This window comes from Maylandia zebra, linkage group LG7 (assembly GCF_041146795.1).
Source record: "Maylandia zebra isolate NMK-2024a linkage group LG7, Mzebra_GT3a, whole genome shotgun sequence".
Lineage (NCBI taxonomy): Eukaryota > Metazoa > Chordata > Actinopteri > Cichliformes > Cichlidae > Maylandia > Maylandia zebra.
Genome location: NC_135173.1, coordinates 1,341,777 through 1,369,752, shown reverse-complemented (window position 1 = coordinate 1,369,752; position 27,976 = coordinate 1,341,777). Strand labels below are relative to the sequence as shown.

Below are 27,976 nucleotides of genomic sequence, written 5' to 3'. Positions count from 1 at the left end.
GCCGGAACGACTGAACTGGGGGGGTGGGGAACTGACAGAGGGCAACCCAGCCCGGGAGCGAGGCTGGCACTGGCGGTAAGTAAGTAAGTAAGTAAGTAAGTAAAATTTTATTTATATAGCACATTTCTAGATAGAGATCACAAAGTGCTTTACAAGATATAACAGATTAAAAAGACAAAATACAAACAAAGTTAGCAAAAGGCAGTTTTAAAAAGATGTGTTTTTAGCTGTTTTTTAAAAGTAATCAATGAATCAGCGGATCGTAAGTCCTGAGGAAGGGAATTCCACAGTCTGGCGGCCACAGTAGCAAAAGCTCTATCACCCCTAGTTTTCAGTCTCGTATACTGAATGACAAGTAGGCCCTGACTACTCGACCTCAGAGACCTACTAGGGGCATAGGGCTGTAAAAGTTCAATGATATATGGTGGTGCTTGTTGTTGAAGAGCCTTGAAAGTTAAAACCAAAATCTTAAACTGGACTCTAAATTCAACAGGAAGCCAATGTAACTGCATGAGCAACGGTGTTATATGTGAAAATTTAGAAGCTTTCGTCAAAAGTCTTGCTGCAGCATTCTGAACGATCTGCAGACGCTCCAAAGAACCTTTATTTAAACAAGTAAACAGGGAATTGCAATAGTCCAGTCGTGAAGAGATAAAAGCATGAATAACAGAAAAAGCTGCAGACGACTCGGACTCCGTTGATTTTGGGTCGCTCCTGGGGGAAAAAACAGAATCCATCAGCCCGGTGGCAGGTGGGCGGCCGCAGCGAGGGGCCTGGGCCGGGACCACCTGATCCTCTTGCATAACATGTGCAGGCTTAAGTCTGTCAACAGAGACAACTTCCTGCCGACCGCCAAAGTCCAAAATGAAATGTTTGTTGCCTGGTTTAAGAACCCTGTATGGCCCGTCATATGGTGGACGCAGCAGAGTCCTATGGGCATCGTGCCTGACGAAAACGAAACGAGCAGAGTCTAATGAACTCGGAACAAAAGTGTCAGGCAGGCAGTGGTGCACAGGACCAGGAACAGGAAATGAGTCTCTTGGGGGGCGAAAAGGCAACAAAGACGTATCGAAACATGGGGGAGGGCTCTCAGGTAAGAATTCCCCGGGGACCCGGAGAGGCTGGCCGAGGACCAGTTCAGCCGGGGAAACCCCGAGGTCTTCTTTAACCGCGCTACGCAATCCCAGCAAAACCCACGGAAGACGGTCGACCCAGTCGCCACTTGTTAAGGAAGCACGGAGCGCGGCCTTAAGTGACCGGTGAAACCGTTCGCACATCCCATTAGCTTGCGGGTGGTATGCTGTGGTGCGGTGGACCTTGACTCCCAGGCCGTCAGCCATAGCAGACCAAAGCTCGGAAACAAACTGGGGGCCCCTGTCCGAGGTAATGTCAGCAGGGGGGCCGAAACGTGAAACCCACGTTGACAAAAATGCCCTGGCCACCGTCGCCGCTGTCGTGGACGCCAGGGGTACCGCCTCCGGCCACCTGGTTGTGTGGTCCACCACAGTCAAAAGGTGCGTGAAACCCTGTGACTGCGGCAAGGGACCAACCAGGTCCACATGAACGTGATCGAAACGCCTACCCGGGACACGGAAAGGTTCGAGGGGTGCCTGTGTGTGCCGGTGGATTTTCGAGCGTTGGCATGGGATACAAACCGCCGCCCATCCTTTCACCGTCTTGCGAAGGCCCGGCCAAACAAACCTGGCGCTGACCAGCTTGACCGAGGCCCGGACGCCGGGATGAGAGAGGGCATGCACCGAGTCAAAAACACGACCACGCCACGAAAGGGGAACCACCGGGCGGGGGCTGCCGGTGGAAACGCCCCCGCCCGGGGTGTCCTCCAGCACGAGGCCCGTTTTTGTTGACTGAAGGGCAAGGACGTCCGGGTCAGCACGTTGCTCGGCGGCCATGGCAGTGTAGTCGATACCGACATACACCGGAGAAACCAACACACGTGAGAGACAGTCAGCGACGTGATTGGACTTACCAGCCACATGCTGAATGTCTGTGGTAAACTCAGAAATGGCCGCCAACTGGCGCTGCTGGCGTGCGCTCCATGGGTCAGAGACCTTGGACATCGCAAACGTCAAAGGTTTGTGGTCAACGTACGCAGTAAAGTTGCGACCCTCGAGGAAAAAACGAAAATGTCGTGTCGCGAGGTGCAGGGCCAGCAACTCCCTGTCAAAAACACTGTACTTGCGTTCAGCATCCCGGAGCGTACGACTGAAAAAGGCGAGCGGTTGCCAGAGACCTGAAACCCGCTGTTCCAACACCCCACCCACTGCCACGTCAGAGGCGTCGGTGGTCAACGCGATCTCCGCCGACGGAAGCGGGTGGGCCAGCAGGGCGGCGTCAGCCAGCGCAGACTTGGCTGCGGAAAACGCACGGACGCGTTCCGGCAGCCAGTCAACCGGATCTTTGGCTGTTTTACCCTTTAAGGCAGCATAGAGTGGCTGTAGCAGGTGGGCAGCTCTGGGGAGAAAGCGGTTGTAAAAATTTATCATCCCCAAGAACTCCTGCAACGCTTTAACCGACGTGGGACACGGGAAAGCCGAAACGGCCTGGACTCTGTCGGGCAACGGAACCACACCTTCAGCGGAAATGCGGTGCCCGAGGAAATCCAGAACAGGCAACCCAAACTGGCACTTGGAAGGGTTGATGATCAGGCCGTGCGCTGCCAAACGCTGGAAAACCTGGCGCAGATGGGACTCGTGCTGGCTCGCTGAGCAGCTGGCCACCAATATATCGTCCAGATAAACAAAAATGAACGGCAGCCCACGCAAAACGGAGTCCATCAGCCGCTGAAAGGTCTGGGCGGCACCTTTCAGGCCAAACGGCATGCGCAAAAACTCGAACAAGCTGAAGGGGGTAATGACAGCGGTTTTAGGAACGTCTTCGGCGCGCACGGGAACCTGGTGATACCCCCGCACCAAGTCAATTTTAGAAAAAAATCGACGTTCCGGCGAGATTGGCAGAAAAATCATGAATGTGGGGGATGGGGTAATGGTCATTCTCCGTGGCATTATTTAAACGGCGGAAATCTCCGCATGGCCGCCACCGACCGTCCGATTTGGGCACCATGTGAAGCGGAGAGGCCCATGCACTGTTCGAACGCTGTACAATGCCAAGGCGCTCCATGGCTGCAAACTCTTCCCGAGCGACGGACAGTTTCGCGGGGTCGAGGCGGCGCGCGTGCGCGAACACCGGGGGCTCGACCGTGGGAATATAATGCTCAACCCCATGCTTCGTTACCGTGCTAGAGAAATTAGGGACAGACAGCGATGGAAACTCTAAAAGCAAACGCTGAAAAGCATCCCCGGAGGTCACTACATTAGCCCGAATCAGGGGCTCGGCGGCCCGAGTAAAACAGGGTAGCGAAGAAAACGAGAGAGCATCTATTAAACGTCTGTTAGCAACATCGACAAGTAGTCCATGAGCACATGTCACGGGGTGGAGAGAGACAAGTTACCTAGGTTTTTTGTTGTGCATGTTTTTGTTGTGTTTTATCTTTTTAATGTTTTAATATTGTACATTGGGTTATTTTTATGAGTTTTACTGCATGTTTTAATGGTATTTATTTGGTGACTTGTCCTGGAAAGACTCCGCCCCTACCTGATAGTAAACTGATCACACCTGCGAGAGATTCCTGAGAGGCCAATAAGAGGGCCTGGCAGACCACAGGAAGGAGTTCGACCGAAAGGCAAGAGAGGACCGAAGCATGAAGGCACCCATAAGTGTCACGGGAACCCACAAGAGCCTGGAGTGACATGGAGGCTTAAGAGATGAGGTCTGAGAGGCCTGACGTGAGGCTTCAGAGTGAAGTCACAGAGGCGTGACACATGGGGCTCGAGAGACGGGCCGGAGTGTGTGTGTCAGTCCTGTAGTCTTGCACTCGAGGAGTCTGGCAGTCTTGGAGCCTTGACTGTTGGAGCTTGGTGTTCCAGGGGAGGACGGACAGCACCAGCGACTAGGGACGCGGAGCGAACAGTCGGACGGCAGTAGCAACAAGAGCCCAGCTTGTGCACTGTGGGAGAGCAGAGGCGGCGAGACAGCTGGTGGCGAGACAGCTCCGGCGGGCAGAGTTGAGAGCTCTGCCCACCCGGGATAAGTCTTCGACTTATCCCCTTTTTACGAATGAAAACTGCCTGAAAAGAATAGTGACTGCCGCTCCCTCCCTTTCTTCAGCGTACCGGGACGCGGAATGCAGGGAGGAAGGCGAGGACTCCGCTGGGTTTCCCTTTTACACCATTTCGCTGGATTTCTTAGTTCTTTGTGACTTTTATACCGTGGTGGATGCCACTGGACTTTTAATGTTGTGTTTTATTGATTTTTATTGTGTAGCAATCCCTGCCGTCAGCAAGGGGGCGGATGCTCCGGGGGAGGCAGGTGGAGGCGTGGAAGGTGGCGCTGGCGTGTCCGTAGCCAGGGCGTGAACGTTGAAAGTGCGGCTAGCCAGGAGAATGCGATCCACTTCTTCAGCCAGGGAGCGATAATCCTTCGCAGGCAGAAGCGGAGAGTTCGCGAGGACAGCTCTTACGGCGGCCGGTAGTTGGCGGAGGAAGAGGTGCACGAAGAGGAAACCACCGTCATCCGGCCCGAGCAACGATAGCATGTTCTCCATGAGCTCGAGCGCGGTACCGCCACCCAAGCCTGACAGGTTGAGGAGCTTTTCGGCGTCGGAGAGGGCATAGCGCCGAAGAAGCAGCTCTTTGAGGGCGGCGTATTTCCCTTGGGCGGGTGGGTCCCGGAGGAGCGCCATCGCGCGACGGGTGGCCAGCGGGTCGAGCGAGGCCACCACATGGTGATACTTCGTGTAGTCAGCCGAGATGCCGCGAAGGGCGAACTGAGCCTCCACGTGTACAAACCATGACGGGGGGTCATGGAGCCAAAAGTCCGGCAGTTTCAGCGCCACAGCGAACGTAGCTGCAACAGGAGGCGGAGGTCCAGCGGCCGCTGATGCATCCATAGCGGAGTCTGCCTTATCTACGGCCCGTTGCATGCTCGAGTCAGCGGTCACCAATGTGGAGGTAAGCATCAATGACACAGAGCTCTCAGTTCTCACTCCTTCTTTATTCGTCTCCAACATCAACTGCGCATATCGCGCCGCAAAACACAGGAACACACTTCCTCTACACTGGGTGTGAGTGGAGCCCTCTAGTGGTCCACCACAAGGTTATGGACTGAGAACTTTTGGGGGGCTTCTTAAAAACATAAGAACAACCGTAGTCATCCAAGAAGAAGACACTCTCCAAGAAATTGTCATATTTGTTTATATACAGTGGGGCAAAAAAGTATTTAGTCAGCCACCGATTGTGCAAGTTCCCCCACCTAAAATGATGACAGAAGTCAGTAATTTGCACCAGAGGTACACTTCAACTGTGAGAGACAGAATGTGAAAAAAAAATCCATGAATCCACATGGTAGGATTTGTAAAGAATTTATTCGTAAATCAGGGTGGAAAATAAGTATTTGGTCACCTCAAACAAGGAAAATCTCTGGCTCTCACAGACCTGTAACGTCGTCTGTAAGAAGCTTTTCTGTCCCCCACTCGTTACCTGTATGAATGGCACCTGTTTGAACTCATCATCTGTATAAAAGACACCTGTCCACAGCCTCAAACAGTCAGACTCCAAACTGGAGGACGAAGAATACCGAGTTGCATCCCAAGAACACCATACCTACTGTGAAGCATGGGGGTGGAAACATCATGCTATGGGGCTGTTTTTCTGCCAAGGGGACAGGACGACTGATCCGTGTTAAGGACAGAATGAATGGGGCCATGTATCGTGAGATTTTGAGCCAAAACCTCCTTCCATCAGTGAGAACTTTGAAGATGAAACGAGGCTGGGTCTTCCAACATGACAATGATCCAAAACACACCGCCCGGGCAACAAAGGAGTGGCTCCGTAGGAAGCATTTGAAAGTCCTGGAGTGGCCTAGCCAGTCTCCAGACCTCAACCCCATAGAAAATCTGTGGCGGGAGTTGAAAGTCCGTGTTGCTCGGCGACAGCCCCAAAACATCACTGCTCTCGAGAAGATCTGCATGGAGGAATGGGCCAAAATACCAGCTACTGTGTGTGCAAACCTGGTAAAGACCTATAGTAAACATTTGACCTCTGTTATTGCCAACAAAGGTTATGTTACAAAGTATTGAGTTGTATTTTTGTTATTGACCAAATACTTATTTTCCACCCTGATTTACGAATAAATTCTTTACAAATCCTACCATGTGGATTCATGGATTTTTTTTTCACATTCTGTCTCTCACAGTTGAAGTGTACCTCTGGTGCAAATTACTGACCTCTGTCATCATTTTAGGTGGGGGAACTTGCACAATCGGTGGCTGACTAAATACTTTTTTGCCCCACTGTATGCATATATGTATACACATGAGCTTGAGTGGCTCTTTTTGTTGATGTGGCCTGGTGCTGTTGCACACCGGACACACAGTTGTTTCTTGCTCTATATCTTCAGTCATTGTGTGCCAAAACACGATACCACGGGCCCTGCGTTTAGTAGCTTCTGTGCCTGGTTGCCCTCTGTGGAGGATGGCGAGATAATCGTTTTGCAAAGACTTTGGGATCACTGTCTTCGGGCCTTTTATGACAATGCCATCTTCAAGGATGAGTTAATCTCGATATGGGTAGTATTGACGAATTTCTGTGGGCAGCTGAGTTTGTCTGCAAGGCCAGCCTGTCATTATGACAGTGCTCAGTTTCTGTAGCTCTGGATCAGAGGCAGTGTGTTCCCTCAGTTCAGTCAGCCTAGAAGAAGAGATTTGTTGGATCGACATGATCTCGTTGGATCTGTGCTGATCTGTCGAGGTTGTGGGAGCACGGGACAAAGTGTCGGCAAGATACATCTGCGAGCCTTTTTTGTACACCATCTGAAAGTTGTACTTCTGCAGTCTGGCTGGAGCTGAGTGTATGGGCTTGTTTAGGATAGTGACCAACGGCTGATGATCTGATTTGGATTTGCTTTCCGTAGATGTAATCATTGAACTTGGAACATGCGAATACAACTGCAAGAAGTTCCTTCTCGATCTGCGCACAGCGCATCTCAGTCTGCGTCAGAGTACGAGAGGAGTAGGCGATCGGGGCGCCTTCCTGGAGGCATGCAGCCCCGAGTCCATACTGCGAGGCATTGCACGTAAGCGTGACAGGTTTCTGGACATCATAGTAGCTGAGAGTGGGTGGACTGGTTAGGTTCTATTTTAAAGCATCAAATGCATCTTGATGCTGCTTCAGCCAGCACCGCTGAATGTCTTTGCACGTTAGCTCCTGAAGTGGGGCTGAGAGCTCGCTGAAATTAGGAAGGAACTTTCCTAGGTAATTAATCATCCCTAAGAAGAGGAGCTGTGACCGAGAGCTGGAGAGCTGTGACGTTTTCAGGTGTGGGCATCTCCTTGATTGCTTTGGTCTTTGCTGGATCAGGCTTTAAGCCCTTGCTTGTGAAGACATGTCCAACATAACAGACTTCTTTGAGTCGAAATTTGCACTTCAGGGGGTTGAGTCTCAGCTTGACTTCCCTTGCACGGTCGAGTACCTTTCTGAGATTCTGTTCATGCTCGTTCATATCTCTTCCACCAATGATTATGTTGTAGACAATGATAGCACAGGGGTATCCAGCAAAGATCTGCTCCATTGCACGCTGGAACACCTCGCTGGCTGAGTTTCTTTCATACGGCATTCTGAGAAAGCAGAATCTGCCAAATGGAGAGCTGAAAGTCGTGAGCATGGATGATTTGTGGTCAAGAGTTTTCTGTGGAGACTGTGGAGTTAGGCATTTGCGCGGCTACCTCCTCTATGGTACGCATAGGGTGATGCGGGCGTTTCAGCACTTTATTTAGATCTCTCGGCCATCCCACTGGTGCTGAAAGGCTCTGCTTTCAGAATCAACTTTTCTCTCCACCATTGTGAGCGGCTAGCTTCGCAATAACAGAAGTTTGACTTGATTGAAGCGGGAATGTTCCCAGCTAGCCTAGCGTTCGGCAAGGAGGCTGCAGCGCTGCATTATGGGATCTGTAGTTTGTATATTATTAGCGGCTCATATCGCCGGGCCATGCATAACAATAATACAGGGAGTGCAGAATTATTAGGCAAGTTGTATTTTTGAGGAATAATTTTATTATTGAACAACAACCATGTTCTCAATGAACCCAAAAAACTCATTAATATCAAAGCTGAATGTTTTTGGAAGTAGTTTTTAGTTTGTTTTTAGTTTGAGCTATTTTAGGGGGATATCTGTGTGTGCAGGTGACTATTACTGTGCATAATTATTAGGCAACTTAACAAAAAACAAATATATACCCATTTCAATTATTTATTTTTACCAGTGAAACCAATATAACATCTCCACATTCACAAATATACATTTCTGACATTCAAAAACAAAACAAAAACAAATCAGAGACCAATATAGCCACCTTTCTTTGCAAGGACACTCAAAAGCCTGCCATCCATGGATTCTGTCAGTGTTTTGATCTGTTCACCATCAACATTGCGTGCAGCAGCAACCACAGCCTCCCAGACACTGTTCAGAGAGGTGTACTGTTTTCCCTCCTTGTAAATCTCACATTTGATGATGGACCACAGGTTCTCAATGGGGTTCAGATCAGGTGAACAAGGAGGCCATGTCATTAGTTTTTCTTCTTTTATACCCTTTCTTGCCAGCCACGCTGTGGAGTACTTGGACGCGTGTGATGGAGCATTGTCCTGCATGAAAATCATGTTTTTCTTGAAGGATGCAGACTTCTTCCTGTACCACTGCTTGAAGAAGGTGTCTTCCAGAAACTGGCAGTAGGACTGGGAGTTGAGCTTGACTCCATCCTCAACCCGAAAAGGCCCCACAAGCTCATCTTTGATGATACCAGCCCAAACCAGTACTCCACCTCCACCTTGCTGGCGTCTGAGTGGGACTGGAGCTCTCTGCCCTTTACCAATCCAGCCACGGGCCCATCCATCTGGCCCATCAAGACTCACTCTCATTTCATCAGTCCATAAAACCTTAGAAAAACCAGTCTTGAGATATTTCTTGGCCCAGTCTTGACGTTTCAGCTTGTGTGTCTTGTTCAGTGGTGGTCGTCTTTCAGCCTTTCTTACCTTGGCCATGTCTCTGAGTATTGCACACCTTGTGCTTTTGGGCACTCCAGTGATGTTGCAGCTCTGAAATATGGCCAAACTGGTGGCAAGTGGCATCTTGGCAGCTGCACGCTTGACTTTTCTCAGTTCATGGGCAGTTATTATGCGCCTTGGTTTTTCCACACGCTTCTTGCGACCCTGTTGACTATTTTGAATGAAACGCTTGATTGTTCGATGATCACGCTTCAGAAGCGTTTGCAATTTTGAGACTGCTGCATCCCTCTGCAAGATATCTCACTATTTTTGACTTTTCTGAGCCTGTCAAGTCCTTCTTTTGACCCATTTTGCCAAAGGAAAGGACGTTGCCTAATAATTATGCACACCTGATATAGGGTGTTGATGTCATTAGACCACACCCCTTCTCATTACAGAGATGCACATCACCTAATATGCTTAATTGGTAGTAGGCTTTCGAGCCTATACAGCTTGGAGTAAGACAACATGCATGAAGAGGATGATGTGGACAAAATACATTTGCCTAATAATTCTACACTCCCTGTACATCTTATGCCATCAGCTTGTCCTAATTTCCCTAATAAGATGGAGCGGCCGAACTTTTGACATAACTTTTTGCAAAAACTGCATAAAAAGCACTTGCAGCAACAAAAACATAATATTCCAGAAACACGCTTTGCCATCCAATCAGCTGTTCATAACACTTCCTACATTGGAATAGACGTCAGCGTGAACTTTTGCATGTCCGCCATTACCTCTTCGAAACCGGAAGTGACGTCATTTTTGCGGAAATGTAGTTTGCTTTTTTTTTTTTTACCATCAGGGCCTCATGAGCCTATACTGGTGTTTTTAAAAGTTATGTTTGACTTTATGACTTTCTGTGTCGTTTCTGGGATGCTGAGGACTCATATTGCACTGCTGGAAATAGTTTATTTTGATGCACATGCTGCTTTTTTGCAAATTTGTTGTATAATATTTATTTTCGTTTTTCCTGCAGTGTATAAAAATTGGTGTATTTCAAAAATAAAACTATGAAGACAATCAAAATAAATTTCCTGTGGTGGGAAACTATCTTGTGCAACTTGTTTGGGATAAGCCTCTTAAATTTCTCTAACTAGAAATATATGTTAAAAAGCAAAAACGATTTTCAATTTTTTTTGTAGTTTATTGCACTTTTTTGCAATTTATGTAATTACTATGCACTTAATGCAGACATATTATTAAAATCTGGGCTATAATGGTTGTATTGATGTATAGCAACTTGAAATGCTCCCAAAAATGGCTCCACAGCATGTAAAAATATAATATAAGCTCTGGCGGACTTGGTTCTATGGTAGGTCTTAAAGGGTTAACAGTACTGATCTTACCTTTTTACTGTGATTGCCTAATATGTTGTTGGTATAAAACTGACTCTCTGCACAGTTGGCATTTACCCAGCCAATACAGATTGGACCTTACCTTCTTGATAAGTCAGTATTTGCCAACAGAGTTTTTCTGTATGTGTGAAGGGGGTTATAATTATAATAATAATAATAATGGATTGGATTTATATAGCGCTTTTCAAGGCACCCAAATCGCTTTACAATGCCACTATTCATTCACTCTCGCATTCACACACTGGTGCAGGCAAGCTACAGTTGTAGCCACAGCTGCCCTGGGGCAGACTGACAGAAGCGAGGCTGCCATATCGCACCATCAGCCCCTCTGGCCAACACCAGTAGGGTAAAGTGTCTTGCCCAAGGACACAACGACCAGGACAGAGAGCCCGCGGATCAAACCGGCGACCTTCAGGTTACAGAGACGCTTCCCAACCCCCTGAGCCACGGTCGCCCCATCTTTATGTTTCTTTATATAAAATAATAAAAGAGCAGTATATGCTTCAAAAAAACAATTATTTTATTGAGTATAATTTGTCAATATAGCTTTACTAATATGCCACAAGCTGTGTCTAGCAGGATGCGTACACAGGGTCCTATTTTCAGGTCGTAGTAGAAAAATATTAAGGACATAAATTACATTTAATTCAATTTTTTTCATAGCTGCTTTAGACCATATAAAATGTTAATTCCTCTGGTCGGTAAATATGTTTAAAGCCCCTTCAAAATGTAATATTCATCTGAGGGTGTGACGCATGGATTTCAAACATGTCATTTTGTTTCCTCCCAGCTGAGGAAGTCTTATGGAGATGTCTACAGTATTTTCATCGGTTGTAAACCAGCTGTAGTCATCAATGGTGTAAAGGCCATGAAGGAGGCTATGGTGACCAAGGCTGCTGATTTTGCTGGACGACCTCAAGGCTTGTTCATTAATGAGTGACTTTCGCGTGCATCAAAACAAGCGAAACAGACTCACAGTGGTTTATGTTTCCTACCTGGGAAAGTTGATGTTGCTGATGTTTTACTGACTTTAAACTACACTGTGAGGATCAATTGTTCACTTACGTTTTAGGCCAAGAGGTTGGAGAGCTTTGGAACAGGGAACATTTTTGAGTTCTTTCTTCTTTATGTTGCTCAACCTGTTGTAGGAGTCATTATGGCAGATTATGGCTCTAAGTGGAGGGAACAGCGTCGCTTTGCTTTGATGACTTTGAGGAACTTTGGTCTGGGAAAGAATTCAATGGAGGAGAGAATTCATGACGAGATCAAACACATCATCAGTACCCTGGAAAAGAACGTTGGTATGTTCATCGATGGGTTCACGCAACAGTTTTGCACAGTGCTGTTGGTTTCAGAATATTGATTTGTACTCTCGTACAGTGCTGTCTTGTTTCATTATGTCTCCTACAGGTAAAACAATGAGCCCTAAGGTTATGTTTCATAATGCAGCCTCCAACATCATCTGCCAGGTTCTGTTTGCTAGACGCTACAAGTACGATGACGAGTTAATCAAACTGTTTGTTGAAGTCTTTACCGAGGTTTCAAAGATAGTCAATGGACCGTGGGCCACGGTGAGTAAAACTGACAGCAATGCTATCGAGGCAAAGTGTTTACAGTTTCCTAACAGGTCTGTGAGACTGCCTGGAGCATGCCAACATGGCTACAGTCTTCAGCTCAGTCTAGAGCTGAAGGTGAAACGTCTTCAAGATCAAAATCCACTGTGAAATCACTGCTATGCTCTTATTGTTTAGAAGTCAGAATGGACTTTGTATCGACTTGTTGACTGTCCATCCAACATAGTTTTGCCAGTCAAATAAAAATCTTAAAAGTTATCTTCAGCAATACGTCTTCTTCCACCAATTATGTTGTTTGGTTGTTTTTCTGCAGCTGTATGACTCTTTTCCTATAATACGTAACCTGCCACTGCCCTTCCAAAAGGCCTTTAAGAAAATGGAGGTAATGTTGAAGATCATTCTTAACACACGTTTGTACAATAAAGATAGAAACATACGCATGCACACTGTCAGTGAAAAACGAAAAGTAATGAAGAATTGCATGTTTTAGATTTATAAGAATCTTTCACGTCGCATGGTGAGCGAGCACAGAGAGACCCGAGTTCCCGGAGAGCCACGAGACTTTATTGACTGCTACCTGGATGAACTGGAGAAGGTGTGTGAGCGTGAAAAGGAAAGCAATAAATAAATGGAAATTCTCAGTATTTACTCAGTATCTTGTTACACAATTATGTACTCGCTGAATCTTCACTTCGCTGGGACTGGCACCACCTCTAACACGCTTCTTACTGGTTTTCTTTACCTGATGAACTATCCACACATACAAGGTAATACAACTCCCCCCGTACTCATTTATAATCAAGAAAAATTCAACTTGTTGGCACATTTATAGTAAAACATTACACTACACTGCCGTGTTTTATTTGCGTTATCTGTGCACTAGATATTACTTTGTGCACACCAGATGTTTTTGTACGCTAGACTAAAACAAATGATTTTGATCCAAGATTTTGCTTTTTACTGTGAACAAAAAGAGTCCCTGCTAGAGCTGTGCTTTCACAATCTTTTAGTAATATGCAACAATTCCCATGTTAGAACCTAATAAGGTATACTTAGATAGAACTTTATTAATCCCTCGGGTGGGTTCCTCTGGGAAATTCCCATCCCAAAACAGTCAAATGTCACATGTCTGAACGATTTCAGACCTGTGGCACTCACCCCCATTCCCGCCAAATGCCTGGAGAGACTGGTCATTAAACACATCAGAGCTGCTTTTCCACCATCCCTGGACTCGCACCAGTTTGCATACAGGGAGAACCGGTCAACCGAGGATGCAATCGCCACAGTGCTGCACACATTACTGAAGCACTTGGAACACAGGAACACCTATGCACGGCTCCTCTTTGTAGACTACAGCTCGGCTTTTAATACCATCCGGCCATACAAACTCCGTCCCAAACTCCACCAACTGGGACTTAACTCTTCTCTGTGCAACTGGATTGTGGACTTCCTCACTAACCGTAGACAGAGTGTCAGAGTGGGTAAGAACACCTCCTCCACCCTTGTGGTCAACACCGGTGCCCCTCAGGGGTGTGTTCTGAGCCCTCTGCTATACACTCTCTTCACCCATGACTGTATTTCCTCCTGCGCGTCCAATCTCATTGTTAAGTTTGCAGATGACACTACAGTGCTCGGACTTATATCCAACAATGATGAGACAAACTATAGGACAGAGGTGCAACAACTAGAGTCATGGTGCCACGACAATAACTTGGTCTTAAACACCAAAAAGACCAAGGAGATCATTGTAGATTTCCGGAAGAGGGGTCATAACAACCATCTGCCTCTCTTCATTGGCAGTGAGGCGGTGGAGAGGGTGAGCAGTTTTAAATTCTTGGGGGTAACTGTGACCGAGGACCTGTCCTGGGGCAACCATATCACCTCAGTTGTACGGAAGGCCCAACAGCGCCTCTACTACCTGAGGAGACTGCGGAGCGCACACATTCCCAGATCTCTGATGTTGAACTTCTACAACTGTGCCATCAGCAGCGTTCTGACGTATGGATTTCTAGTGTGGTTCCTCAGCTGCACCAAGGCCGATCAGCAAGCACTCCAGCGGGTGGTGAAAGAAGCTGGCAGAATTATTGGAACAAGTCTGCCAGAGATCAGTAATATCTTCCCCACTCGCTGTCTGAGGAGGGTGCACAGTATCCTGCGGGACCAACATCACCCTGCGCGCCACCTTTTCCATCTGCTGCCCTCAGGGAGAAGGTACAGGTCTATACAGGCCAGAACATCCAGACTGGCCAACAGCCTGTATCCACAGGCTGTGAGGCTCCTGAACTCTCTGCCCCCCTCTCACGGACAATAACCATATCCAACTTCTTAATAGCAATGAACTGGTCTGCATTGGTGCATCATATCTTTATTCTCTTCCCCCTCCTGCCCCCCCCCCCCTCTTTCTTAAATAGATAACTATCATATCTGATATCATATCTCACAGTACAATAATATTGAATGGGTTGCATTGTTGTATTTTGTCATGTTTCTCAGGTCTTTGTCTGAATTTCTACCAACATTATTGCTAAGGATTGTCTTATTGCATTGGAGTCACACTGGGTTAAATATGTACACTTGGGTTTTAAGGGGTATTTATTATTTTCTTCTTTTTTTTGGGTTGTATGGAAGCCCCAAACGCAATTTCATTGTTCTTGACAATGACAATAAATAAATAAATACAAAATACAAATACAAATTCGATTTCCAAAAAAGCACAGCACCGACAGAAGTTACAGAGTTACAGAATATTATATATATATATATATATATATATATATATATATATATATATATATATATATATATATACACACACACACACACACACACACACACATATATATAAATACAGAGACAATATAAATAAAATATACAAAGGGGATAAATAGAATAAATAGGAATAAAAAATAAAAATACAAGTGAATTGCACATTTCAAGTATTGAGGTCAATTGCACTGTTGACTATTTACAAAAGGTATTGCACAGTGAGGTGAAGAGGCACTACAGCTTAGTTGTTCCCCCCTCCTTTGTCCTCCTGTTTCCCCTCCCTCTCCCCTCCAGAGAGGAGTTAAACAGTCTGATGGCGTGTGGGACAAAGGAGTTTTTAAGTCTGTTAGTTCTTGTCTTTGGGAGAAGCAACCTGTCACTGAACAGACTCTTCTGGTTGTTTATGGCCGTGTGCAGAGGATGCCTGGCATTGTCCATAATGTCCATCAGTTTCTTTAATGTCCTTTTCTCTGCCACTGTCACCAGAGTGTCCAGCTTCATGCCGACCACAGAGCCAGCCCTCCTGATCAGTTTCTCCAGCCTGCATGAGTCCTTCTTTGAAGTAGCTACTTAGAAGTAGCTGGAAATGGTCTATAAGCCTGTGAAATTACATATGAATTTGTCTTGAATTTGTTTGGGTTTTTTTTCATGTTAGGGTGTCGAAAAACAATGCAGAATTACAGCAAATGAAAAGCACCCATTATTAAAAACTTGACTAATCCTATGTTTAGTTCATCATTCACTCGTGGCATTTACCACATTGCTAATTCACTTTGTTTACTCCTGCAATACTCCATCATGTCTACCCATCACACGTAATCACAGCACACAGTGCAGTGCTCTTAGGCTCCCAATGTTCGCCAATCCTTGAAAAAGAAATATGGCAAATTATTGGAGAGGTGGAGAAACCAACGAATGAATAGAAACCAAAAACTTCCTTTGGCTCTATCATATTTATGTGACGTCTTCACTCGCGTTTAATATAAAGAATCAATGTTCATAGGACAAAAGACAGAGGCAGAACAGTTGAGCTATTAGATTGTAGCATGTCAACCAGCTAGCCTCTACAGTGAACTAAGGGCTGTGGTATATTTAAGATGCTTCACACATAAATGACCACCTTAAGACTGAGACATGTTTCGTTAACTGTGGAGTGAAGGATCATAAAGAGAGATCCCCTTATCTTTGTTCTTTCATAACCTCAGCTTCTTGTTGCATATTGTTAGAGAAGACAGGTACTGATGTACAGTAGCCTATATGCACGCTAAAAGTGGTTGAGCAATGTGTGCTGTTCTTTCAAAGTTGTGACTAACCTTTCACATAGAGCAAAGGGTTAACAGCTGGCTGAGTTACGCGTATATAATCAGGTCAGCCAGCTACTGCTCTCAGTGCAGTCCAACTCATATGATCATGTTTCTTTCAGTTGTGCTGCTATGGATCTGCGTTTTCTTTATCATCCTTCAGGTCAAATCCAAGAGGCCAAAGAACTTCCCACCAGGACCCCCAGTCTTTCCCATACTGGGAACCATTTTGCAGCTGAGTTTAGAGAACCCCTTGAAGGACTTTGAGAGGGTAAGAAAAACCTTGCAATGAAATGTGTTTAAATGTCATATTCTTATCCCACTAGTGGATTTATTAATTAATATAAATTAACATCTGTGACTGGTAAATGAAATCATTTGAAATCCAAAAATCTTACACTGAAAGTGAAAATGCCACCATGAAACTAAACTACACTGGAAAAACTAAAGAAATTAAAAAAAAAACTAATTAGGAAATGGAGACTATAATAACACCTGCGTCTCTAATCGGTCACACACTCATTAACATCTTTTAGAATATGAGTAAAACCCTAAATAATTGTGAAAGTTCATGCTAAACATGCACCTTTATGCAATAAACAACTTACTGGTTACCAGTACAGTTCCTTTTATGTCATGACTGTTAACTTTTGCATACATAAACTTTATATGGTACTTCCCCCGAAACACTTAGCTTAACTAATTTGGTAAATATGTTTAAGTCCTTTAGAAAGAAATGTTGATCTGAATATGTGTAAATGATTTCAGTCACTGTCATGTTACTTGTGGCACAGATCCACAAATGTAAGCATGTCCCACTGTAAATATGTGGGCTTCCTCTGTATCCCTCCATGAAATGTTCAGGATTAGTTCATTTGATGCTTTTTTCTCTCCACAGAATAACTGAAATTACTGGACAGAAATGTTTAACCGTGTTGGAGGGAAATGTCCACCTGAGTATCTGGTTCATAAATTTCAAAAACTGCCATGTCATTTTGTTCCCTCCCAGCTGAGGAAGTCTTATGGAGATGTCTACAGTATTTACATTGGCCAGAAACCAGCTGTAGTCATCAATGGGCTGAAGGCCGTAAAGGAGGTGATGGTGACTAAGGCTGCTGATTTTGCTGGACGACCCCAAGACTTCTTTATTAATGATATCACCAAAAGGAAAGGTAGAACAGATGTTATCTATCAAAAAACATAACATCTGTTACAAAAAAAGCCAAACAAAGTCTTTCTATTTCTTTCTGGATTCTAATGTTGGAGGTTGTAGTGTGCTGTTATTTGGTGCGTTCATAAGAGAAAAGACTCATTACTTTGGAAATAATCATGGTGGCAAAACAGACACAAAACATTGCAAATAAATTGATGTAAAATAAAAAAATACATCATGCTACATTATTACTAATAACTTCCATCCATCATACAAAAAACTACAAACACATTTTTTTTAAACAGCAAATATGAATCTAAATTATAGGAAGACTCTAAGATGATCTAAGTTTTCAAACCACTTTGGTTCATGTTCTTTGAAACAAGCTGGTTAAAAAATGACTTGCTTCACATGTTCAGGCAATGAAATGTTTTTATTGCACGTGTTTGCATGTTTAACCAGAGTCTAACATTCCCAGAGCAGCTTCTATCAGTTGACCTGTTGCTTATTTTAAGATCCTCGTAGTTATCCTGGAATTGCACTACTGTTCACGCTTAAATCAATAATTGAATTTTAGCATGCATGCTAGAGATGCTAAGTCTTTTCTGACTGCAGTGAAACTCCAGTGAGATGCTGGTGTATCGAGCTGTACTGAATAAAATAAAAATAAAAGATGAAATAAGCCAGAAAGTAGAGCAATGATGACAAATTGTCAGCATTGATGATCTTTACGTCTTTCCCTTCTTTGTGTTTCTAATTTTGTCGTAGGGGTCGTTATGATAGATTACGGCTCTAGTTGGAGGGAACATCGTCGCTTTGCTCTGATGACTTTGAGGAACTTTGGTCTGGGGAAGAACTCGATGGAGGACCGGATTCATGAAGAGATAAAACATCTTGTTAGCACGCTGGAGGAGAGCGTTGGTAAGCGTTGGTCCACATAACTGAATTTTGTGGTGAGCCGTTGTTTCCATAATGTTCTTTTGTGTTGTTTTACAATGCTGTGCTGTTACATTACCAGGTAAAACCATGAGTCCTCGAGTTATGTTTCACAATGCGGCCTCCAACATCATCTGCCAGGTTCTGTTTGCTAGACGCTACGAGTATGACAACGCATTAATCAAACAGATTGTTCAGTGCTTCACTGAGAATACCAAGATGGTCAATGGACCGTGGGCTATGGTGAGTAAAAGCATGTTTCTGAGGTAACAAAGTTTCCTCAGGAATTTCGTTAAGGCGGAGATTTTACTGCAACAATTCCACCTGTAACAAAACTAACATGCAGATGTTTTTGTCACATCTAGCTTTAGCATGCTAGCGTGGTCATTTGATAAGTAGAAGCAAATTACCCAGCTTGTCTTTCCTTTCAGCTCTATGACTCTTTCCCTATAATTCGTAACCTGCCACTGCCCTTCCAAAAGGCCTTTCAGAATGTGGAGGTAATTTTAATTTTCACTTTACCAGAAGGAAGAAGTAAAATTCTTTCAAACTGTGAATAATGTCGTTTGCTCTTTAGACTTGTAGGAATATTATAATTGATTTAATCAATGAGCACAAGAAGACCAGAGTTCCTGGAGAGCCACGAGATTTTATTGACTGCTATCTGGAGGAACTGGAGAAGGTGTGAGTGTGAAAAGAAACAGATCTGTTTTTCATATTCTGTTTTACATATGTATTAGGCATATTTAAAATCAAATTAATTTAATCCTACTTTCTAAAAGGAAATGCCTAAATACTTCACAGAAACGTTTTTGTTTTTATTTTACAGTTTTTAATTAATTTCCAGGAACAGATTAAGACATTTGTCTTACAATAATTGTTCCCCTTTTTTGTAGCGAGGCAATGACAGGTCTTCATTTTCAGAGGACCAGCTCATTATGTACTCTATAGATCTTTATATTGCTGGGACTGACACCACCTCCAACACCCTACTGACTGGTTTTCTTTACCTTATGAACTACCCGCACATCCAAGGTAAACCTGCACATGTAAATAATGCATATTATGGTTATTTGTCATTGAATTCTATGACTTGTCTGTAGCCTTCACATAACAGTCTAAATTGAAACACAGCTTATAAAAAATGTAGGCGGGGCCAAAAGGAGACCTGCTTAATCATTATGCATTTTCATCTTTCTTTTGAACCCCAAATTATTACTTACAAAATACAGTGTTATCATGTTGTGTAAGCTGTCGAGGATACTTGAGGGCACACGGGAGTTTGCCCAACTGGTCTATATGTGTTTTGTGGACTTGGAGAAGGCATTCGACCGTGTCCCTCAGGTGTCCTGTGGGGTGTCTGACCCATTGCTACGGGCCATTCGATCCTTATACAACCGTTGTAAGAGCCTGGTCCTCATAGCCGGCAATAAGTTGGGCTTCTCTGCTTGGGCTGCTGCCCCCGCGACCCGGCCCCGGATAAGTGGAAGAAGATGGATGTATGGATGGATGGATGGAAGCAGTATTGTGAAATGTGGATGTTAATGTGTGATGTTATCTCTCTTACACAGAAAAATGTCAGCAAGAGATAGATCAAGTATTGGAAGGGAAAGATCAAGCCACTTTTGAGGACAGACACAAGATGCCTTACATTCAGGTACTGTATATATGCTGCCCTCATGACACGTGACCATGTGAAGCTAGACAGCTAGCGAACAAAATAGAGGAGATCTTCCACACAAGGCTTGCTTTTCTTGCTTTTAATGAAGATCCTTTAAAGCCTTATCCTCTCTCAAGGCTTCTCCTTGCTATTTCTTATTTGTAACTGAAACATACAGAAAATGAAAATAAATTGCTAGCTAATACACATCTTAATGACAAATTTACTGATTAGCCTAGCTTAACACGTGCGTTACATTAGCATCGCAGTTCACTCCAGTTAAACACATATAAAAGTTATTTCTGAACATATAAATACTCACAAAGACAAACGTTTCCCAAGGTACAAGCGTGTAGGGCACTCTTAGCGTGTACATGAACTCGTTCACTCTTTTAATACTGCCGAAGCACTTTTCACGGCATTAACGGAAAAAATACATCAAAGATAGGCAAATGATCAGAGCGCTCCCTCACTCCCATTTCCGCACATACAATACAAAGATCGCTTGTGATAACGATGTCTCACTCTGAGCAAATTTCGAACCCAGACATTTTAACTGTTTTTAGCATGAATTACTTAGAATATTTCTTAACTTTGAACTTATTTATCACTTTGCTTATGTAACTTAATCAGACTATGCACTAACTACTGACCTTTGACCAAAAGGCATAACAGTATATGTTAGAGATCTTGCTACTTATAGTTGTCCTCTATTTAGACGAGTTGCACTGGGTCTTCATAGATTGAGGGAAATCATATGATAGGATGCCAAGAGAGAAACTATGGTACTGGATGAGGAAGTCAGGAGTGGATACAAAATATATTAGAAAAGTGTAGGACATGTACGAGGACAGCAAGACAGTGATCAGTAATGTAGCAGGATTTGAAAATTGGTTCAAGTTGGGGCTGGAATCACTTCAGTATTGGACCTTTTGTTTACAATGACAGATGAGATCAGGCAGGAGTCTCTGTGAACTATGTTTGTAGATAACATTGTGATCTATAGTGAGAGTAGGGAACATGTGGAAAGAGCCTGCAGAGCAGACGTATGCTCTGGAGTGACTATGATGGTAAACATTACAAGTCAGTATATCAGAAGGACAGCTCACGTTGATCATTTTGGAGATGCAATGCTGAGATGGTTTGCTGTACACATGTACATCCCTCCTCTGTGAATAATTTGGACAAAGTATAGTAAAGACTGAGCTGGCAGGTAGGAAAAGAGGAAGACCATAGAGAAGGTTCATGGATATATTGAAGAAGGACATGCAGAGTGTTGGCGTGACAAAAAGAGGATGCCAGAGATAGGATGAGATGGAGACAGTAAGCACAAATTCCAGCATTTCAGCTGAATTAAATTGTTGTCAAATTGGTGTCATCCTGAATCTTTTGCTTCTTCAAAACCTTTCATGGTCTGGTTGTCTTGGCAACAGATCCAAAATCTTAAAACTACAAAATGAATTAGAAGATGCACATAAACAGCATTATTCAGGAAATCCATCCAACCATGGCAGCTCTGCTTTTACTGAAGGAATTGGTCTGACTTGATGTAGACTTGATCTACTGACCAGAAAAGAAGCATTTCATGGTAAAGGAGTATCATCATAACCTTTTCCATGCTTTGAATAGTTATTTGTAAGGAGTAGAAGGAACATTATTTATGCAAACAACATGTTTTAACATAACGCATAAAATCTAGTAATGCTGCTGTGTGATAAAAAACACATGGAGTACTTGGACAAACTCCACTGGGTGTTGTTCTTGCAGAACACTGGTGTGTGCAGACAAAGTAGTTTTCACGTGATTGCAGGTTAATTAATAACAACAGGTAACTATTTGTTTTAATGAGGAAAATTAGACTGATATGGCTTTTTATCAGGATTTCTTACTGTGTTCAGATCAGTTCCATATTAAGTAACAGTGAAGAGAGCCCTCCCTCTGAATAGAAAAGGTCTCTGCTCAGACAAAGATAAAGCACAGATAATCTCTTCATCCAGGCTGTGATTCATGAAATACAGAGAGTTGCCAACACTGTTCCTCTCAGTGTCTTCCACTGCACCACTAAAGACACAGAGCTGATGGGATATTCAATTCCCAAGGTAAGGGACGACTGATTAAATCATTTTTAACATTAGATACAATAAAGTCAAGAGTGTCCTTAATGGACTTGTCTTTGCATTTGTTTTCTTCTCAGGATACAGTGATCATTGAGAATCTGACCTCAGTGCTCAGCGAGGAGGGACAGTGGAAATTCCCTCATGAATTCAACCCTGAAAACTTCCTCGATGACAAAGGAGAGTTTGTTAAACCAGAGGCCTTCATGCCTTTCTCTGCAGGTACATGAGCACAAACACGCTGGCTGACACAGACAGGGCCGATTAACCTGTAAACCCTGCTTGAAATATGCAAGCCCAAAATTAATTGATTATTTTTCTATGATTACAAACTCGGTGTAAAATATCTTGGTATCATAATACCTTAATAATACCTCGTCTTCAACGAGTCTTCAACCTCAGTCTGCGACTGGGGAGAGTGCCCGCCCTATGGAAGACATCCTGCATCGTCCCGGTCCCCAAAAAGAACCGGCCCAATGAGCTGAATGACTTCCGACCGGTGGCACTGACGTCACATCTTATGAAGACTCTAGAGCGGCTCTTCCTCAACTTCCTCCGACCACAGGTACAACATGCCCAGGACCCACTACAGTTTGCATACAAGGCGGGTGTCGGAGTGGAGGATGCCATCCTGTACCTCCTACACAGAGCCCACTCACACCTGGATGGGGGAAAAGGCACGGTCAGGATCCTGTTTCTTGACTTTTCCAGTGCCTTTAATACCATCCGGCCCTGTATGCTTCAGGAAAAACTGAACAGGATGGAGGTGGACCCCTGCCTGGTGGCTTGGATCTCCGACTACCTCACCGACAGACCACAGTACGTCAGGCTGAAGGACATCACGTCTGACACTGTGGTCAGCAGCACTGGAGCACCACAGGGAACTGTGCTGTCCCCTCTTCTCTTCACCCTGTACACCTCTGACTTCTGCTACAACTCTGAATTATGCCACATTCAGAAGTTTGCAGATGGCACGGCCATCATGGGGTGTATCTGGGATGATCAGGAAGAGGAGTACAGAAGTCTGGTGAGGAACTTTGTCGCATGGAGTCACACAAACCACCTGCAACTCAACACCTCAAAGACTAAGGAACTGGTTGTGGACTTCGGGAGGTCCAGAGAAGGTCCACTGCCGGTTCAGATAGAGGGGGAGGAGGTGGAGGTGGTCAACAAGTACAAGTACCTCGGGCTGTGGGTGGACAATAAACTGGACTGGTCATGCAACACAGAGCACCTGTATAAAAAAGCCCAAAGCCGACTGTACTTCCTCAGGAGGCTGAGGTCTTTTAACATCTGCAGGAAGCTCCTGAGGATGTTTTACCAGTCGGTGGTTGCTGGAGTACTTTTCTATGCTGTGGTGTGCTGGGGGAGCAGCACAGCAAAGAGGGACTCATCCAGGCTGGAGAAACTGATCAGGAGGGCTAGCTCTGTGGTCGGCATGAAGCTGGACACTCTGGTGACAGTGGCAGAGAAAAGGACATTAAAGAAACTGATGGACATTATGAACAATGCTGGGCATCCTCTGCACACGGCCATAAACAACCAGAAGAGTCTGTTCAGTGACAGGTTGCTTCTCCCCAAGACAAGAACTAACAGACTTAAAAACTCCTTTGTCCCACACGCCATCAGACTGTTTAACTCCTCTCTGGAGGGGAGAGGGAGGGGAAACAGGAGGACAAAGGAGGGGGGAACAACTAAGCTGTAGTGCCTCTTCACCTCACTGTACAATACCTTGTGCAATACTTTTTGTAAATAGTCAACAGTGCAATAGACTCAATACTTGAAATGTGCAATTCACTTGTATTTTTATTTTTTATTCCTATTTATTCTATTTATCCCCTTTGTATATTTTATTTATATTTGTCTCTGTATTTATATGTGTGTGTGTGTGTGTGTGTGTGTGTGTGTGTGTGTGTGTGTGTGTGTGTGTGTATGTGTGTGTGTGTGTGTGTGTATGTGTGTGTGTGTGTGTATATATATATATATATAACAATTCTGTAACTGTAACTACGGTCGTTGCTGTGCTTTTTGGAAGTCGAATTTCCCAGAGGAACCCACCCGAGGGATTAATAAAGTTCTATCTAATCTTATCTTAAAGTTAATAGGTAGAAGCATCAGAGCAGATGTCACTGTGTCAAACATGAAGGCTTTTTTTCCTTTTTGTCTTTTATAGCATGTAAAATATGCCGTAGTTAGTAGACCAAAAACCTAAGAAAACTGTGAATCCACATATGGACATGCCCCTGTTCCCACAGTACCAGGGATGTTGGGTAAATCTGTTTGTTTTTGATAACTTTGAAGTGTCTTGTAATGCCTCAGGTCCTCGGATGTGTCTCGGAGAGGGTCTGGCTCGCATGGAGCTCTTCCTCATCATGGTGACTCTTCTGCACAAGTTTAAATTCATCTGGCCCGAGGACGCAGGAGAACCAGACTTCACTCCAGTCTACGGCATCACCATGACTCCCAAACCTTATGACATGAAGGTTCAACTCAGAATGCCACAGTGAGCCAGTGTGCTTCATAGAAGGAGAAAGAAACAATTTAGTCTTAGTCTTTAGTCAATTTAGTCTAATTTTATTTTCATTAAAATTATTGTCCTTTATTCATTCATTGTTGGTTGGTTGATGTCCTATGATTACTGAAAAAACAGTGAGACTTTGTAGAACATGTCCTATTTTATAAAATCTTCTTTCACGTTTAAGAAAAGACTTTTTAAGATTAGAAACATGTTCTGCTGGGCAGGTTTCACTGAGATGTGCATCAGCACAGCAGTTCTCAAGCTGTGGGACATGGAGCCACTGTGGGACATGAGTGTTGATGACAAGGGGAATAATGAGAAAAACTAAGTTGAATGAGAATAATTTATGCAGGATATGTATATCTGTACGTAGGGCTGCTCAATTAATCGAATTTTAATCTCGATTACGATCTGGGCTTTCAACGATCATTAAAAATGACTGAGCCGATTATTAGCCCCTCCCTCATTTATCCGCGACACCTAAAGGCCGGTCCGTGAAAATATTGTCGGGCATAAACCGTCCATGGCGCAAAAAAGGTTGGAGACCGCTGATTAAGAGGACCCGAGGGAAGCTCGGAAAGCTAAGCAGAAGTTATTTGGAGAGGAGAGTGACTGCTGTTGGTTGAAAAGAGGTAAAAAAAAACTTCAGTGGTGTTGCACACTATTTTATATTATTTTTTAAAGTCATTATTCAACACATTGTTATTGTTAACCCTTTAAAGCCGGTCAGAGAAGCATGCTCCGTTTTGCGTAACTATTTTTAAATCCCTGTAGAACCTGAACTGTGTAAGCTAGCGCAATAATTTGTTTTGCATATGAAACCGGAGGAGTTGTACTTACATCTGATGCCATCAGCTTGTCCTCGGTCACGGTTTCCTTCCACATAAAGCTTTGCAAAAACTGCATAAAAAGCGCTTGCAGGAACAAAAACATAATATTCCAGAAACACGCTTTGCCGATCCATCAGCTGTTCGTAACACTTCCCACAGTGAAATGATGCACCTTCTGTTTTCTTTGCAAATTTGCATCATAGGATTGTTTTTTGTTTTTCCTGCAGTATATAAAAATTGCTGTATCTCCAAAATAAAACTATGAAGACACTCAAAATAAATTTCCTGTTGTTGTAAACTAGTTTGTGCAACTTTTTGTATTTAAAGTTTTGAGGGATAAGCCTCTTAAATTTCTCCAAGTAGAAATGTATGTAAACAAAACAAAAGCAATTTTCAATTTTTTTTGTAGTTTATTGCACTTTTTTGCAATTAATGCAGTTACTATGGACTTAATGCATACACATTTTTAAAATATGGGCTATAACAGTTGTATTGATGTATAGCAACTTGAAATGCTCCCACAAATGGCACTACAACATGTAAAAAAAATAATATAAGCTCTGGCGGACTTGGTTCTATAGTAGGTCTTAAAGGGTTAAATAAATATCGTCGAATAATCGAGATCTCAATTTCAGTGAAAATAATCGTGATTATCATTTTTGCCATAATCGAGCAGCCCTATCTGTACGATTTGTGTAGGAAAAAATAAATGAAAGATCCCCGTACGCTCTTGCTGAGTGTCATTTTGTTTATTTTTTGCCCCAAAACATTTGTGGAGCTTTGGGGGGGCATGGCTGTGAAACGTTTAATGACTACTGCTATTATCCATGAAGCAGAGTCTCCAAAACTCATTTTTGTCTTGCTTCTGTCTGAATCACTTTCTTCCACATAAAGGACGTGTCCAGCAACATCAGGGCTACAAACAACCAGTTAAATAATGAATGCTCTTTAAAAAAACCAAACCAATGGTTACCACATCCACTGAGAAACCATCAACTTAAACTTTACAACTTTGTAGTTCACATCAACGATAGTTAGTCTGATAACAGTCAGCATGGAAGTGTCATGGTTCTCGGTCCTTTTGACCCAGCATTTTGAGTTTTTGTGTTTCTACGTCATTTTTCTTTAAATCATGGTTTATAAACTCAGGATTTTGTAATCCTGAGTTTATTCCATGTTAGTTTCTTTTACATCCAGGTCCTCCTTGTGTCTCGGTCCTCTGTGTCCCTCTCTCTATGTTCAGTGTCCTTGTCTTGTTTCCCTTTTCTGTTCCCGTGTTCCTCTCCTTGTGTTCCACGTCCTGTCATCACTTCTCACTGTTTCCTGTTTTATTTTGACAGCCTCGTTGATAGGTTTGTAGCATAAACCTATTCGCTGGAACGTTAAGGACAATTTAATTACACAGCAAAGCAAGACACGAGTGGGCAAAGTTCTTCATGTTTCTCGTGCACAGGAGAGAACCGGACAAACGCCGTTCCTTCGCTTGACCCCAGTTGCTCTTGTCTGCTCCCCCGTAACACTGCTCTTTTATTGAGGTTACATGAATATGCATAGGTGCATTAACATACGACGTATACATACAAACAAAGAGTACCTTGCCTGTGCGTTGTGTAAGTGTGTGCGTGTGTGTGTGTGTGGGGGGGTCAGAGTGTGACCCCATAAACGACTTCCCTAACCCTGCTGGTTTGGAAGTCCAACAGTTCATCTAAACAAAAGGCACTTAGACTAAAACAGACATAGCTACGTTTATCCTACCATAAAACGATAAGAGAAGGTACGACCTCTCCCACGCTCCCAGAGTGTGGGTGTGAATGCCAGAGCCCTCTGGAATGCACACAACGTCTCTGCAGACTACTAAGGATCAAACCTCTATCAATCTACAACTAATTATAAAACTCTAAGCATATATAAGTAGATATTTCTAAGCATAAATGATAATCAACAATACAAATCCAACACTGGTGTTTGGTGTGTTTGTTCATTTGTGTCAGCTGTGTTCCCCGTGCATCTCCACTTCCCTCGTTACCCTCCTGTCTGTATTTATGTCTGTCCTGCATCGCTGTCTCTCTCGTGGGTGTGTTTTTCCCTGCATGTTTCTCTGTATGTTGTGTTTATGTTCCTGTATTCCAGTTTAGATTAGCTTAGTATTGTATCTCCAGCACTCTGTCAATAAAGCTGTTTGAGTTTCTAGGTCCTGTGATTCTGCACTTGGGTCCTAACCTGCCTGCGTCACACAGCTGTTTCATGACAGAATTCACTTTAAAACTCAGATTAAATAATCTATGAACCAGGGTTAAAGGGCTGTGTCTTTTGGTTAGTTATTTTGTTCTAATTCTGATCTGATTTGACTTGTAAGTACTTTTTGTATTTTGTATTTTCGCTATTTGGTGATTTTGTGTAGTATTGTGCATGTTTGCATACATAGTCTGTGGAAATTCTGAATTTGTGAATACAGAACAAACAAATTCAGAGAAGAAAATACTAACAAGTCATAATTTTGTGCATGAAATATTGGTAAGTATGGTTAATGCAGGCATTTCTGGGTTCTGTTGTGTTCAGTTTTTCTAGAAGGAAGTACAGAAGAAATACGTGTCTTTTAAAAACATTTAAGTTGCTTCGGCAGTTAAAATTACAAGTGCTGGACTTCTCTGTG

At 43.7% G+C, this 27,976-nt stretch overlaps 1 protein-coding gene across 5 annotated transcripts; it reads left to right on the top strand.

The window, feature by feature from the left end:
• Positions 1–26,048, top strand: LOC101482583 (cytochrome P450 2J5-like). 5 transcript variants are annotated; one of them, XM_076885522.1, is made up of 16 exons: positions 1–75; positions 11,620–11,772; positions 11,882–12,042; positions 12,359–12,427; positions 12,536–12,640; positions 16,276–16,383; positions 17,122–17,284; positions 18,034–18,186; positions 18,284–18,444; positions 18,633–18,701; positions 18,779–18,883; positions 19,098–19,236; positions 19,773–19,858; positions 21,859–21,960; positions 22,056–22,197; positions 24,295–26,048. In XM_076885522.1, the coding sequence occupies exons 2-16, from the start codon at positions 11,628–11,630 to the stop codon at positions 24,480–24,482; spliced, it is 1,896 nt and encodes a 631-aa protein (XP_076741637.1). In that variant the 5' UTR covers positions 1–75; positions 11,620–11,627; the 3' UTR covers positions 24,483–26,048. The 5 variants fall into 5 exon arrangements, with proteins under 5 accessions (XP_076741637.1, XP_024659006.2, XP_076741639.1 ...); XM_024803238.2 differs by lacking the exon at positions 1–75 and having other exon boundaries at positions 9,920–11,772; XM_076885524.1 differs by lacking the exons at positions 1–75; positions 11,620–11,772; positions 11,882–12,042; positions 12,359–12,427; positions 12,536–12,640 and adding an exon at positions 12,719–12,812 and having other exon boundaries at positions 17,011–17,284.
• The last annotated feature ends 1,928 nt before the right edge of the window (positions 26,049–27,976 follow it).

Coding starts and splice junctions, on each gene's coding strand:
- LOC101482583 (XM_076885522.1), top strand. CDS start 11,628: ATGGCAGATTATGGCTCTAAGTGGAGGGAACAGCGTCGCTTTGCTTTG. Junction 12,641..16,275: donor ACCTGGATGAACTGGAGAAG/GTGTGTGAGCGT, acceptor ATCATCCTTCAG/GTCAAATCCAAGAGGCCAAA. Junction 18,187..18,283: donor CACGCTGGAGGAGAGCGTTG/GTAAGCGTTGGT, acceptor TTACATTACCAG/GTAAAACCATGAGTCCTCGA.